This window comes from Macaca thibetana, chromosome 11, assembly GCF_024542745.1.
Source record: "Macaca thibetana thibetana isolate TM-01 chromosome 11, ASM2454274v1, whole genome shotgun sequence".
In the NCBI taxonomy this organism is placed as follows: Eukaryota; Metazoa; Chordata; class Mammalia; order Primates; family Cercopithecidae; genus Macaca; species Macaca thibetana.
This window is the reverse complement of record NC_065588.1, coordinates 86198218-86213934: the sequence shown is the minus strand read 5'-3', so window position 1 is coordinate 86213934 and position 15717 is coordinate 86198218. Positions and strand designations below refer to the sequence as shown.

The following is a 15717-nucleotide window of genomic DNA, read 5'->3' as shown; positions in this document are numbered from 1 at the left end:
ACATTGTAAAATGGAGATACTACCATCTAGTTTGTAAGATTTTGTGCAGATTAATCCTACTGCGCAAAAAGTATATAGCAACTTATTGTCATTACTATCACTTTTCATATCCATCTACACAACTAAATCATGTGTTCTTCCTGTCAAAATGGACATTCCCCCAGAGCATTCAAGCCAGGCCTTGTCCTACAATTTCTGCTTTGGCGGGTGGCATAGTTCCAAGTCCTCATCACTCCCAGTTGGCGTGGAATGCTACCGTTACTATGGCCCAGAATAGGACCACTCATTCATTCATTCATTCAATAAACGGTATCAGGGCCCTGCCTTCTATAGTACTTCCTAAATACTGTAGAAGACACAAGAATATATTAGTAAGTCAAACAGGTAAAACCTCAGACTTTACATTCTAGTGTGAGCCTTGCATGAAAAGTCATTCCATAAGATGTGTGAATGTATTGCCATTGTGAAGTTATCTCAGGACCTTGAGAGTCATAACCACCATCATTGCCCCAAAAATGTGTGGAAATGTGATCAACATTATTCTTGCATAAAAGAGCAGCAAGAATTGTGTTTCATAGCTGATAGCTAAGACTTAACATTCCTTCTGCCAGAGAAAAGAACAAAGGTAGTAACTTTTATGTGGTAGTGGGTAGTGAAATGCTCGTGTTATGCTTCAGCCAGTTAATGAAAAAAAAAAAATCACTTCATTTCAGAGATTTGGGTAATGAGTCCATAAAGAGAAAGCAAGGCTGTGGCCGAGACTGGGAGTACTGTAGAAGTATGTGAACAACTTGCTGGTTGGATCTCAGACTAGCTGTTTAAAAGAAAAAAAAAATCTACTTCACTTCCCATTGGAAGCAAGCCCTGACCCGCTTTATTCCAAAGAACCACTGAATTTATCTCAACAGCAGTTCATCACAGTGGGTGTCAAGCCTGAACAGCAGAACTGCATGAAAAGCCTGTCTGTATTGGACCCATCCAACACCACGCGTTTTATTAAAGAGAGTCCTTCACTGAGGTGTTGGCCGAACATCATCAATGTTACCGTTTACAGTTTGTGTTGCAAAGAAGTAAATAAAAAGTGAGGCTAAAAGGAAAACAGAGTCCTCATTGAGTTGCCTCCTATTTACCAGTAATCACACCAAGTGTTTTTTGGATTGGCAAAACCGAGCTCTTTATTTTTATACTGGTAACATTTTCCAGTAGGCTCTACCAAAAGGTATCTGAGCACCTTGTGTTGTGAAATTCAGAGAAATGGAAAACATTAAAACAAATAAGCCTTGTCTTCCAGTACAGCCTACTGGAAAAGAAATTCTGCCTTTCCAAGGGCATTAGCCTAAATGAGGCCTCGGTTCTTAGATTCCTTAATCAGTTGCCTTAGAAACCATGAGAATGTGGTGAGTGCCTCCAGTCTGCAAGGTAATACTGTGATAGGTTTAATCACCTGTTACTGTTCAAGCACATACTTGAGTGAAGGTGAAATTGTAATTCATTGTGACTGATGGGCTGCGTTTTGTAGATCCTTTTGGCGCTGAAATAAAAGTCTGTCTCCTGCATCAGAAGGAATGTTAGGTCCTCTAGTATTAGGAATTCTTGTTGGTCAGCCTTTGGTGATTTATCTCAGCTGGAAAGCACTTTTGAAAAAAAAAAAGTGGAATTCAATCCTGTTCAACAAATTATTTATTTAATTCCTACTATGTGCAAGGCACATGGTGAAAAACAGTAGCAAATTATATTCACTCTGATTTCTGAAGAACACCAGAAATTTACAAAATAAAAAATGATACACCATGATGTAAATATTAAAATGGTGAGAGAAAAATATTCTTCCGATCATTTATTTCATCTTACCAGATAAATACAGACTTTGGATTTTAGGTAAATTTAAAAATTATCTTTTTTTTATTATTAATTATTTGAGACCTCCAAAACATTATCCAAATATATAAAATTGAAAGTAAAGATTGCAGTGTGGATTCTAAAATTAGTCCAAATTTCTGCTATGGAAATTAGATTTAACTCTTAACTAACATAGCTAAATGGAAGTTCTGGTAGTTTCCTAAATTCTCTTCTGTGTATGTGAATCTAGGTCTATTCCAATCCTATAATGGTATCTTCTTCTATCAGGGAATTTAATTCCAAGCTATTAGAAATTTTTGTTTCTTTGCTATTGTTGTTTTCCTTTTTTTCCTCATGTTCTTGCTCAAAGTTGACTCTTTATATATTGCTTTCTTTCCTGCTTCTCCCTCTCTTTTCCTTCTTCCCCTTTTCACTTCTCATCTAAATAACAAATGTTAAACATACAGTTTCACATTTTTCCATACCCATAGACACATGCGGGGTAAAGGGATCATTGTCATTATTTGTTTTACCAAAATGATATTATATGCAAGAATTATATCTTGCTTTTTTTCACTGAACAGTACAGAATATCCATTCAAGTTAGATGATACAGGTCTAACTTATTCTTTTAGTAGATTTATAATGCTCTGTGTTACAAATATACCACAGTTTATTCACCCATTCTTCTATTAATGGTTATTCACTTTATTTTTCAGTGTTGTGCTGCTAGAAACAGAGATGAAATAAACACCCTTTATATGCTAGCACTTTTATTTCTATGGTGCAGAATCATAGGAATAGAACTGCTGAATCAAATGATGTGAATATATTTTTTTAAAAATATTGCCAGGTTGTTTCTCAAAAAGTACATTCTTCGAACAATGCATGTGAATATTCTTTTTCACAAATGTCCACCTACAGTTGGTATAAATCTTCCTTTAACATTTTTCAAACTGATGTGTAAAAAGAATGGTTTCGTTTTCCCTTTCGTCTGTATTTTCCTAACTAGTAAAAAATTTGAACAGCTTTTTACTTGTTTATTGTTCATCTCGGCTTATTTCTCTATGAATTAACTTTTCAAATTTTTCATTCCTTTTTCTGTGGTATGCTTGTCTTATTGTTATCAATTTGCAAGCTCTCATTGTATATTACAGGTAATAACACTTTGACTGCCATTTGTGTTGCAAATATTTTCTCAACTGTTGGTTTTTACATATCGCCCCCTGAATTTTCTTATTCTATTTTTTACAAGTAGTGATTTAATCTACTACTTGGCCCAGAATTGACAGGGCCAAAGGTAAGGGCTTTATTTTATTTTATTTTTTTTATTTTATTTTATTTTATTTTATTTATTTTATTTTCAGGTAGAAAGCCAGTTTTTACCAGCATCATTTATGAACAGTCTTTTCCCATTGAATTTTAAAATACGATTTTTTTTTCCTGCCCCTAATCAGTTTGTCAATTTCCATGCCAGTTGCTTCCCCATTTGGTTTATGGTAATTTTATAGAATGGTTTATTATCTATTATGCATAATCCCTCCTCACTATTCTTGTTTTTTAAATTTTATCAGTGATACTGAATATTTATTCTTCAATATGATTTTTTAAATCATCTTGTCAAATTTCCCCCCTGAGTACACTCCAGGTTTTTAATTAGCATTGTGTTGAATTTGTGTATTAATTTTGAGCACATGGATGTTTTTACAATTTTAACTGTTCTCATCTAAAGTATGGCATCTTGATCTATTTGGTTAGGGAGTTTTATCTATTTATATGAAAATGTATGGGTTTTTTCATGTAGGTCCTATATATCTCCTGACGAATTTAATCCTAAGTATTTCATAGCTTTTTTTTTTTTTAGCAAATAAGTGGTTATTGTCACACACACACACACACAAAAAACTATTGCTTTTTAAATATCTCTTATATCATCAATTCTGAAACACACATTTTTAACATCTTTGAAAATGGGACATATTCTATAATAATGACACCTTAAATCTGACTTGTTTTTTCCTTCTTGGTGGTTCATAAAGTAACAGATATCTTAAAATATATAATATCTTAGGTTCTTTGAAATATTACATGCCCAGTCAACTTACCAAATTTTCTTCTTCTAATTCATAATAGTGGAATTTTTTTTTAGGTTTTCTAATACAGAAGTATATTATCTGCAATACGATGTCATTTTATCTCTTTTCCAAATTTATACCAATTATTTTACTTTCTTATTGAAGGTAAATATTGCTGTCTTCTTTTTATATTATGGAATGATTAGCACAAACGATTTTAATTGTTTGCTGTTGGTTTTTGGTAGGTTTTAATCATAGATAAGGAATGTTTTCATTTTTCCTATTTTACATAGTTTTTGTTAGGAATGCCTGAAGATTTTTAACAAATTCCTTCTAAGAATCTTGTCTTTATTGATGAAACATGATTTTTCTCTTGCAACATATAAAATCATGCTAATAATTGCCTTGATTTTCAAACATTCTTGCATTCCTGGAATTAATCCTACTTAGTGACAGTATATTATAGTTTCCATTTTTTGATACAATGCTGGGTTCCATTTCATTATATTTGAATTTGAATTTTTGCCACTATGTTCACAGGAAGTTGGACTGTAGTGTTTTATCAGCACTACCCTTACTAAGCATTAAGATTATGCTGGCTTTTTATGAGGTTTACTTAGCTTACATGATCTCTAAGGATTTGATCAAACTCAACCACAAAGACATCTGGTCCTATTAATTTCTTTAATGGTTTATTTTTATTAATTTTTCAGTATTTTGTATAGCATTTAGTAAACTAAAGGTGTTCTTTTAGATCAATTTGAGTGAACTACATTTATATAATATTCATTTTCTGTTACCAATTGTGTTACAATCGAGTTTCATGAAGTTTTTCTCATGACTTTTACTATCTTCCATATCTGTTATTGTCATTTTTCTCTTTTTTCTAATCTTTTATTATTTATTTTGCATCTTTTTTGTTTTTCCTTTAACCAGGCTTATGAGAGATTTATCTATTTTATGGTCTTACCAAATAATCAGGTTCCAGGTTTATTTAGTCTTTCTGGATTTTCCATTTATTGTCTTGTTCATGAGTTTTTGATTTTATATTTATTAATACATTCCGATTTATATTATGGGTCCTTCAATTTCTTTTTTTTTTTTTTTTTTTTTTTGAGACAGAGTCTCATTCTGTCGCCCAGGCTGGAGTACAGTGGCACAATCTTGGCTCACTGCAACCTCTGCCTCCTGGGTTCAAGCAATTCTCCTGTCTCAGCCTCTCGAGTAGCTGGGATTACAGGCGTGTGCCATCATGCCTGGCTAATTTTTGTATATACATTTTTTTTTTGTAGAGATGGGGTTTCACCATGTTGGCCAGGCTGGTCTCGAGCTCCCGACCTCAGGTGATCCATCTGCCTTGGCCTTCCAGAGTGCTGGGATTACAGGTGTGAGCCACCACGCCCGGCCTTATGGGTCCTTAAATTTCTTAGGATGAGTACAAAGAACCCTTATTTTTACCTATCTCTTAATAATGATGCCACATATAGCTATAAATTGCATCTAAGTATAATGTTTCCTCAGTTTTACTATGTTTCATGAGTTTTGAGTTACATAGCTATTTGAGAACATGGATTGTAAAATCTCCACTTTTGTTTTTAAGATTTTTTGTGTTTGTTTTTGTTTGGCTATGAACATGATCAATTTTTGTGAATATTCCAGAGATATTTAAAAAACAGTAGTATCTGTTTGAAGGATGAAAAATTCTGTATTTGGCTAGTAGTCAATTTTATTGATTATAATATTTATTTCTTCTGTGTCATTACTTTTGTTTTTTCTACTTGATCTGATTTTGAATATGTATATTGGAATCTCTTTTTTTTTTTTTTTTTTGCTTTATAGTTTTTGCTTTTTTGCTTTACATTTAGTAGATACGCTATTTGGTGACTTCAGATTTAAAAAAGTAACTGAATAAAAATACATTGCCTGGCTTGGGAGAGATCATGGGCAGGGGTGGGGTTCTGATCACCATTTGACTATTATCCAAGGATTATATTAACCCACAGAAAATATTCTACTGAGTACTGCAGAGCAAGTTCAGCAAATATGCCCCACTCTATCTGAGCAATATAAGTAGACAAGAATTTGACTATCTGTCCAATTGTTTTTACAACTGCCTATGCTGAGGAGGGAGTGTGTTTAATGGTTTAGACTGGGGGCTGTTAAGGCGAACCGTATGCTCTTGAGTCAGACTGTAGCTCTTGAAATAGCTTTGTTCAGCTGTTTTCACACCTGGTAAATAGGAGATGACAATAACACAGCCTACTCTATAGCATTGTTGTGATAATTCAGTGATGGGATTCATGTGAAGCTCAGAGCCACACAAGCATCAAACACTAAAAAAAAAAATCTATTAATATTATACTACGTTCTTGAGGCTCTCCTAGAACCATATACATAAATACGCTTTGAAAAGAACATGATATTATATATGAATATAAATCAGCAATAGCATTATTAAAGCAGATGAGAGCAATGCAAATGCTCCAGAAATATAATTATAGAGAGTAAAATTATATGAAATAACATGTAGAACAATGCCAAAACTTAAGTGCTAGTAAAATACAGTAAGTTCTTCAAGGACAAGGATCGTGTTCCATTCCTTTGAAATAGATCCACAGTTTTAAGCACAGAGATAGACACACTGCAGATTAAATCAAGCTATTTTTTGATTCTTTGTGAATAGGTACTGTTCTCAAATTCTTGGATTAAATTTTAAAAAATTCTAATTTACTATCTTATGTCTCTTTCTTACAAAAGGGACACCCCTAAAACGTCTTATAAAAATACTTTTAAAAATATCACTGTAGTAGTATCAGTCAAGGTTCACCATTCAGAACCTCAAAAAAAAATAAATCAAAAACCATGCAACCTGACAAACTTTGAAAGACTTTAAAACTCTACCTTCATTTTCTCATACAGAGAATAGGTTTAAATTTTTAAAATATTAAGTATCTCAATTTCTTTGGTACTTTGAATCTCTATGAGTCAATAACTTGGTAGCACTATGCAAAGTTGTCTAAGGAGAAAACCAGGTGTTACAACTCCTGCCTTGAATGAGTTTCCATGCAGCTTCAGATTCAAAGCACACACTTAAAAACCTTTCTGAACCAATATATAAAGAGTACAACCTAATATTGTGAAACTTGATTACCTGAGCACTGAGGGGAAGAAAACTGAAGAAGCTAGTAATGTGAGATAAAATTCACCATTGGTCATCTGAACTCTCCATCACCAGTAGTTCTCCAATGTTAGAATGCTAAAAATCACCAGACTCATTTGTTAAAATGCAGATTTCAAGTTCTAGTTCCAGAGATTCTCATTCAATAGGCCCACGATACCATCCAGGAATCAGGATTTTAATTAAATTCATAATCAGAAGAATGACATAATGTATCTTTTTCTTCCCCTACAAAAGTGAAACACAAAATAATGCTTGACATGCAAAGACGCGACATGCTCTTACTTCATGGTTATCTGCTTACCAGGAAAGAGGAAGTGAGACAATCTATGAGGACTCTTTTAGCTCTAGGAGACATATGTTTGTAAAAAGTCAAGCCATGTGAATAACGCAAACAAATTTAAAATGTACTAAACATCTCTACTATCTGGATTTTCCACCTTTTTTTTTCATAGATAAGTCTTCATGTATAGTAGACTATAGTATAATAACATAATATTCCTAATACCATTAAATATTGTCATCATCACAAATAAATTAAAAATCTACTAGCCAACTAGAAAATATTTGCCGACCATATCACATTAAAGGACGATACAGACCAGGTGCGGTGGCTCAAGCCTATAATCCCAGTACTTTGGGAGGCCGAGGTGGGCAGATCACCTGAGATCAGGAGTTCGAGACCAGCCTGGCCAACATGGTGAAACCCCGTCTCTACTAAAAATACAAAAATTAGCCAGGCTTGGTGGCAGGCACCTGTAATCACAGCTTCCCGGGAGGCTGAGGCAGGAGAATCGCTTGGGCCTAGGAGGCGGAGGTTGCAGTGAGGCAAGATCACTCCACTGCACTCCAGCCTGGGCAACAGAGTGAGACTCTGACAAAAGAAAAAAAAAATATATTATATAATTAATACATAGAAAACACATATAAATCAATACCTAAAAGCTTTAACCATCTAATAGGAAAAGATGGAAAAAGACTATAAGACAATTTACAGTATAAGACATATAATTGACTCAAGGAAACTCTTCAACTTCACTAATGTTTAAAGAAAAGAAAGCTATGAACAACAAGAATTTCAATTAGCAAAGACTATTTTCAATGACAGTAACTATTAAAAATAGTATTATGAAAAATGGACATTCTCATTCAGTCCTGTTATTGATTTTTTTTAATTTTCTGAAAAATAATTTGTAATACATATTAAGAACCTTCAAAAATTCAGATTGTTGCAGTAATTCTTGTTTAGAAGAAAATGCCAAGGAAATAGTAAGAAATTCAGATAAGAATCATTTCTAGAAATGTCCATTATAGCATTATTATAAGAGAAGTAAGTTAAAAACCATCTACATATAAAAATGAGAAGGTGATTGCATGATTATGGTCTACTCATATTATAGAAATAGTATATAATCATTAAAACTGTTTTGAAGAAAAATAACATAGGAAAATGTTCAGTATAAAACGTTAAGTGGAAAAAGGAGGATTAAAATTACACATTTGGAAAACATCCCAAATATTTGTTGTTTTTGTGTGTGTATAACTAGAAAAAATATGCTGAAATATTGCATGCTGTTTCTAAATAATGAAATTATTGGTAATTTCAGTTTCTCTCTCTCTCTCTCTCTCTCTCTCTCTCTCTCTATATATATATATATATATATATATTTTTTTTTTTTTTTTTTTTGGATACGGAGTCTGACTCTGTCGCCCAGGTTGGAGTGCAGTGGTGCAATCTCGACTGGCTGCAACCTTGCCACTGGGGTTCAAGCAATTCTCCTGCCTCAGCCTCCCAAGTAGCTGGGATTACAGGCACCTGCCACCATATCCGGCTAATTTTTGTAGTTTTTAGTAGAGACGGGGTTTCACCATCTTGGTCAGGCCAGTCTTCACCTCCTGACCTCGTGATCCACCCAACTTGGCCTCCCAAACTGCTGGGATTACAGGCGTGAGCAACCACCCCAGCCTTCTCCTTATAATTTTGTATGCTCCCTAAATATTCTAAGAGCTTATTTTTTAAGCTATTCTTTTGAGAGCTTAAAAAAGTTAATACCATAGCATGTCAAAGATTAATAGGGTAGAATCTGTTCCCAAAAATCAATTAAACACATCATTTCCAAGCAAAGGCAATTGAAAAGCAATTTTTCACAAGTATATGTAATCGGAACAAGGGCTAAATCAAGTCAAGGCACTATATCATTAGGAGTAATATAATCAGTTATGAATACTGCCATAACTTTAAATTAAAAGCCATATGCTTTTAATAATTATGTATTTGGGAAAACTTCAAGCAACAACTCTTTAAAGCTAATTTGTTTCTCTTAACAACTGAGGAAGAACTGATAGCTGAGAAAGTTGGAGGCCACCCAAGGAGAGAATTCAATGCCAACGAGGAAATCAAATTACTTGATTCACAAAATTGTTTTTTATTAAGCTTTTCCTATAGTCCAGATTGTCACTTGAAGGCTGGGAGAGCAACCACCTCCATAGTACTTAAAAGCCTAGTTGAAAGTAAAAAACCTGAAAGAGACTTCAAATCCGCAGGCAAGGAAGATTTGGAAAGACTTCACTGGTTTCTAAACCCAGTTACTACCCAGAAGCACCTACAGAGCTTGCTAACCCTAGATTCCTGACCCCATTCCTAGCGATTCAGAAGGTGGAAGGAAGGTTCAGGAATGTGATTTTAAAGATATATCCCTGGTAATTCTAATGAAGTTCAAGTCCTGAGACCAGCATCTGAGAACTGCTAATATAGAATCAACAAGGAATTTAGGCCCAAAGAAGTAAAGATCATTTACATAATTTAGTTAGTAACAAAGCAAGAAATGCATTTGGATACCTTGACTAGAAAACAATGCTTTTTCAATTACATTTTATATTCCTAAATCACTCTCCCAACAACAGAATAATAATAATGTAGGTTAGGTATAGGTATAGGACCAGGCAGCCTCAGTACCTGAGTTTCAATCTTACAATGAAAACTGGGAGGACCCACTTAAACCACAAAAGGAATTTGTGTGGCTCTTACAAAAATCCTAAATTTCAGAACATTTTCTATAGTAGCTTAGATAACTCAAAACCGAGTTTGAATACTAAGTAGCAGATATAGTGAGACTTTTTACTAGTTTACACTTTTTCGTTTTTCTTTTTGAAGATCACTCACCAAAAATCAGTGCATATTTGTTGTGTGATATTACAGGTACAAAATAAGCAAATGTTGATTCCTTAGCTCTTTTATCCTTGGATGTTTTCACTAGTTGAGATTTTGAAATGGGGAATTATTAAAAGAAGTCATACAATTATGTCATATGAACTTTCACATCTGCAAGTAAAGGGATATTCTCTTTTTACTAGGCACCTACTATGCACCAAGTACACTTAGTTAATCTGCACAAACCTTGTTAAGCAATCATTATTGGTCCTCATTTTATTAGATCAAGAAATAAAAGGAATAAAAACTGGAGTAAATATTTTATTCAAGGCCACAAAACCAGAAAGTGGCCAAGTGGGAATTTGAATTCAGAACTGACAGTAATCTCAAGCTCTTTCTGCTTCCCCCTAACTCTCCCTTCCCCTTCATAACCAAAAATGTCTTTGTCAATAGAGGATATTTGAATAAAAGAGACAAATGTAAATGTTACTCTATATGCTAAACCTTTTCTGTTTATTATTCTGTTTATTATTACTTTACCAATAACTGTAATTCTTGATGCATTATGTTCTTCCCCAAGAGAAATAAAAAAGTACACTCTGCTTATTCTTTTTAAGTTATTATTATATAACTTTATAGGAAGACATTACAGATCTAAAATCATCTCCTTAGTATTTTAGTCCTTGAGTGACAACCTAAATTGTGCACTTGTTCTTTTTAAATGGCCATTGATTGCACGGTTGAAAAGGCTTTGTTATATCAGAGTGGTCTAAATTTTTGAAATTTCCCTGTGGGTCACTGTATTCTCTCAAGTGACACAACCTTTTTTGAGAATTATGCTGAAATTGCAATGGAAGTTACAACAAGAATTTTACCAGTTGCCAGTTTATTTTTGGATCCAAGAGCTACCTAGGAAATTGTCCTCTTGAAAATTAATCTAGTTTGAAACGGAAGAAGGCCAGTGGCATGGTGGCTGTAACCAAGAGGGTATGAAATGGGGACAGTGCCAATATGTGTTGTCTTATCAGACTACTGCCTCTTCTCAATCTAAAACAGTAGCATGTTCTAATTAAAATGTGGGAGAAGAGTAGGGGAACAACTATATCATCAAGGAGACAATTTCTAACACATAGGACTATTATTTATAATTATTAGCTTCATTATCCTCATCACCGTTCGTAAAATATCTGAGTTCTAGAGAGGAGTTCTAAAGCGGGTTTCTTTGCAAGAGCAAGAGTCACTTCACATTAACACCAGATTCCACAGATTTTGAATTGGTTCCCAATGGGCTATTTTTACTGGAACTAAAGACAATAAGCTGCCTGCGTGTGGTGTGAGATATCTATAGATATGCATCCCGTGGGCCCTCTCAAATTTTTCTCATTAGTCCTGACTAGATCTTTTGAAACAGAAAGAGGGGTGCTGTGTTCAGTCATTAGATTAAAAAAACAAAAAGAAATAAAAAAGATGGTGAGTTTAACTGTCCACTGACATAATATACTACCCCATCCAGAGGGATTCAGGTCTTGACATAGAAATACAATGAGAATTTACCCCAAATCTAAGTATGCAGAAAATAGAGTGTGGGGATGGGGAGGAATAGGAGGAGAAAATCCAGGAGATGTCATCTATTCTCCCCCCCACCCCGTACCCTTGACTTTCCCATTCCACTTTCCCAAAGAGGGAATGAGGGAATTCTAATGAACCAAAGCTCAATGGAGGATCCATGGAGAAAGAGGTTATCTTTCCTAGTTTAATATAGTGTTAAATTAACCAAACAGGCTGCCTTTTGGGTAAACTAGCATACATCCTCCAATTTCCATTCAGATGTAATGAAATCTTTCAACATAACTCGAGTGGTCTTAATTTCCCATTTCCAGTTATTTTCTCTCCATATTTCCATTCTTAAGAATGCATCTATTTCCATTGCTTAAGTTCTCATGTCTACCAATCCAAACTTTGTAACTCTAACACTAATTTCTCAGTCAGGTTTGTTCCATATTTCCAGGATGTTTCCACCAGAACATCCTGTTTTAATTCTATAGGGGCCAAAATTCAAACTAAGGCACATTCCCACCTGAATAAACCTTTCTTGCTTTAAGTTCAGCTTCATTGCTTTCCATTACATTTCCAAATCACTCAAGCTTAAACCTTAGACCTATCTTCGAGTCTTTTCTTTACTCCTCCCCTAATAATCAGTACCATCTTTTCTTGTTATGATCGCTAGTGTTCATTTCTACACTGCCATTCCCTCAAATTTAGAGTTTTATTCTTGTACAGACTTGCAGTTTCCAACAAATTTTCAGCCTCTCTCTGTCTGTCACAATTAATTCTCTGACACTAAAGCTAAGTAAGTCTTTACAGAACCTCAACACACCATTTGCTTGAACATGTATGCTTTTTCACTGTAGCCTTTCTAATCAAGCCCAAACTTTTTAGCCCAGCATCTGAGATGGTCCATTCATTATCTGACCCTACCTTGCCTATCCAACCAGATAACACTCATTAGAACATAATTCCTGAACCCATATCTTTTGCTTTAGTCAAAGAATTCCCCCTAACGCCACCTTCTTTCCCCAAAGTACACCAAGTATTCAGAATGTCTGACTTTCCATTATCTAGATGCTACACAGCTTTCTGGACTCAATTTCAATTTCAACTTTGCAGTGAAGCATTTCCTGGTAACTTCAGAATTCTTATCCACTTTTCTAAATGTCCACAACATAAGTCATGTGAATCTAATTATACGCTATCACTTTTAAATAATTTTTTCCCACTGCTTTGTGTTATAAAGTTGCCTCCTCCTGCATTGCAAGTAGTTGGAGGATCTTGATAATGAGAAGTGGTTTTATTTGTTTCTTTAGCCAGAGAACAGTTATAAAACTATACACTATGTTTGGTGTTGAGTCTTAATTGTCACTATTTAAAATCTCTTTTTATAACTTTAAAGGTCTTAAATGTGTAACTGCATTTCTAAGAGGGAAATTTCAATGCCCCTGTGTAAGGCCTGAGGTCATTTAGTTGAAGACAAGCTGAAACAGAGTCACAAATTCTCCCTTAAGTATGTCAGTTTTGTTCAGTTCTTTGCATACTTTCCCTGTGCTGAGTTCCCCACCAGCAGACCCTGAGACAAGGATTTATATGCAGGTGATAGGAAGAAAGTGCTGCAAAGACACTTGTAGAGAGGAGGGCCAATGGGACAGTGAAGAGGAAATCAAACAAGGGTGCAATTTGAGGCAAAGTTCCAGCCTCAGCCAAATCCCAGAAGAGCTCTGGAGGTGAATTCTTCATGCACCAGTCATTAACTACAGACTGATGTAGTGGGACATCAATTCCCAAGTACTTCCATCCCCTATGCACTGCAAAACTCTTCCAGGAGCCCAAGGACAGACAGACTTACAGCAAACACACTGAGGCTGGAGGATGAGCCCAGAAACAGCGCATAGACTCCAAGGGAATCTGGGTGGAGTGCAGTGTCTTTATCAGGATCTTCCTGGTTCTGTAACAGAAATAACATGAAGGGCTCTTTTATTTCAAATGCCTGTATGTACATAGAAAAAAATGTTAAAGGATACAAATCTAATTATTAATAGTCGGCTGTGAGATTCGTGAAGGGAGACTTTCACATTTGACCTTCCACATTTCTACATTATTAGACTTTTATAACAAGCATTACTGTTGTAAGAAAAAAACCTGAACAGATTTTTCCACCAAAAACTTAATGATGTATTGTTTTATTTATTATGACATGTTTTGTTGTTTGTGTTGCAAATAACTCTCGGAAAGTAACACCATCTGAATAAAAATTGATTTATCTAGGCTGTTAAAATGCTCGAGTCCATTCATTAACAAACTGCATTCTCACCAAGCATAAATGATTACCATGGTAAGCCCAGAAAGAAATAAACCTTGTTAAGATTTGCATAAGAAGTGTTATTTAACTGGTTTTGTAGTCTGTGGCCACTAGAATTTTGGCTCTCATTCTAAAATATGGTCCACTAATCATATATAGCCTAATCTATATTGCAGCAATAATTTTAAGTTATCTTTAGAAGTGTAATTTAAAAGTACTTTGGAAATACAGATGAAAGGTAGAGTCACATTTGGTTATAAGGAATGTCTTGACCACTTTGAATATAATTGGGTAATAGCAATTGGTCAGACCTGCGCATTGAAAAGACTAATCTGATAGCTACATGTAATATAAATTGGAAGGGCAAAAGAACGGTAGAAGTCGGAACTCTGCCAGAATAAATCAGCTAAAAGGCAGTGAAGATGATAAATAATGAGAAAGAATCAAGCACTTGTCCTACCTTTCATATAGAAGCTGTACTACTGATACTGAAATAGTGGATGAGGACAATGATGATTTAAAAACATTAGAGGACATATGATCGTGATAGTGGAGATAAGAATGAGCAGAAACTACTTAGGGGCTGAGGAGACAGCACAAAGATGACCGAGATAGTTCTTGTTTCAGGGATATAACGTTGAATTTTTAAGAAAATACTGATTTTAAAAAATATATACAATTTTACATTTTATATTTGTTAAGTATACCTCAATAAATCTGGGAGAAAAATAAAAGCGTCCCAGTTGATTCTAATGCGAAAAAAAAAAAAAAGAACTAGGGCTGCGTGCACGGCATGATGGCGGTGGAGTACGTGCCTGAGGAGAAGGGACGCCGGCCGGTCAGGCCTCGGCGCGGCCCACGTGCTTGGCTAACACGCTCGCTCCCGCCTCCCGCCACACGCCAGCCACCGCGGAGGCCTCGTCCACCAGAGGCCCAGTGCGTCTCATGGAGTTGGAGCTGTACTTCCTCATCGCGCGGTACCTCTCGGCTGGTCTGTGTTGGAGAGCGGCCCAGGTACTCGTGCATGAGTTGGAGCAGTACCAATTGTTGCCGAAGAGGTTGGACTGGGAGGGCAATGCGCACAACACGAGCTACGAGGAACTGGTCTCGTCCAATAAGCATGTGGCTCCTGATCATCTGTTGTATTGCCGGCGCATCGGTGCTATGTTGGATAAAGAAATTCCACCCAGTATTTCAAGAGTCACTTCTTTACTTACCGCAGGAAGGCAGTCTTTGCTACGTACAGCGAAAGGTACCTTAATTTGAGGAAGTGCTCTGCTTCATATCAATAGCTTAATAATTATTATAATTGTGAAGTAATGTAAGCATTGTGGAAGAAAGGTGATAATGTAACTATAAATCATGCTGTGGACTATAAAATTCTCTGCATTTAGCATAGAACATTGAATTTTATTACCTAAGTGTTTAAAATGGGTCCTTATGCATTAAAAAGTTGATATAGATGCTAAGCTAAAAAGCTTGAATTTATTCTGAGATGTGTTTGAGGTTTTATCAACGTGAGTTCCTAATTTTCCATTTTGTAGCTCACACATAATTTCATTGATGTAATTGTATGTGTCTAATAAACTCTTTAAATGCTAGAATTTCATTTGATATTTAG

The 15717-nt window shown here is 35.1% G+C and overlaps 1 protein-coding gene and 1 long non-coding RNA gene across 2 annotated transcripts in view; one reads left to right on the top strand and one right to left on the bottom strand.

Annotated features, from left to right (window-relative positions):
• Nucleotides 1–13742, bottom strand: part of LOC126930110 (uncharacterized) — a 153131-nt gene extending 139389 nt beyond the window's left edge. The window contains exon 1 of the long non-coding RNA XR_007717454.1: nucleotides 13644–13742. This is a non-coding gene — a long non-coding RNA (uncharacterized LOC126930110). The remainder of the gene's footprint in view (nucleotides 1–13643) is intronic.
• A 1150-nt stretch (nucleotides 13743–14892) lies between these two features.
• LOC126931646 (bromodomain and WD repeat-containing protein 1-like) lies at nucleotides 14893–15362 on the top strand. The gene is made up of 2 exons (XM_050750014.1): nucleotides 14893–14956; nucleotides 15001–15362. The coding sequence occupies exons 1-2, from the start codon at nucleotides 14893–14895 to the stop codon at nucleotides 15360–15362; spliced, it is 426 nt and encodes a 141-aa protein (XP_050605971.1).
• Nucleotides 15363–15717: the final 355 nt, after the last annotated feature.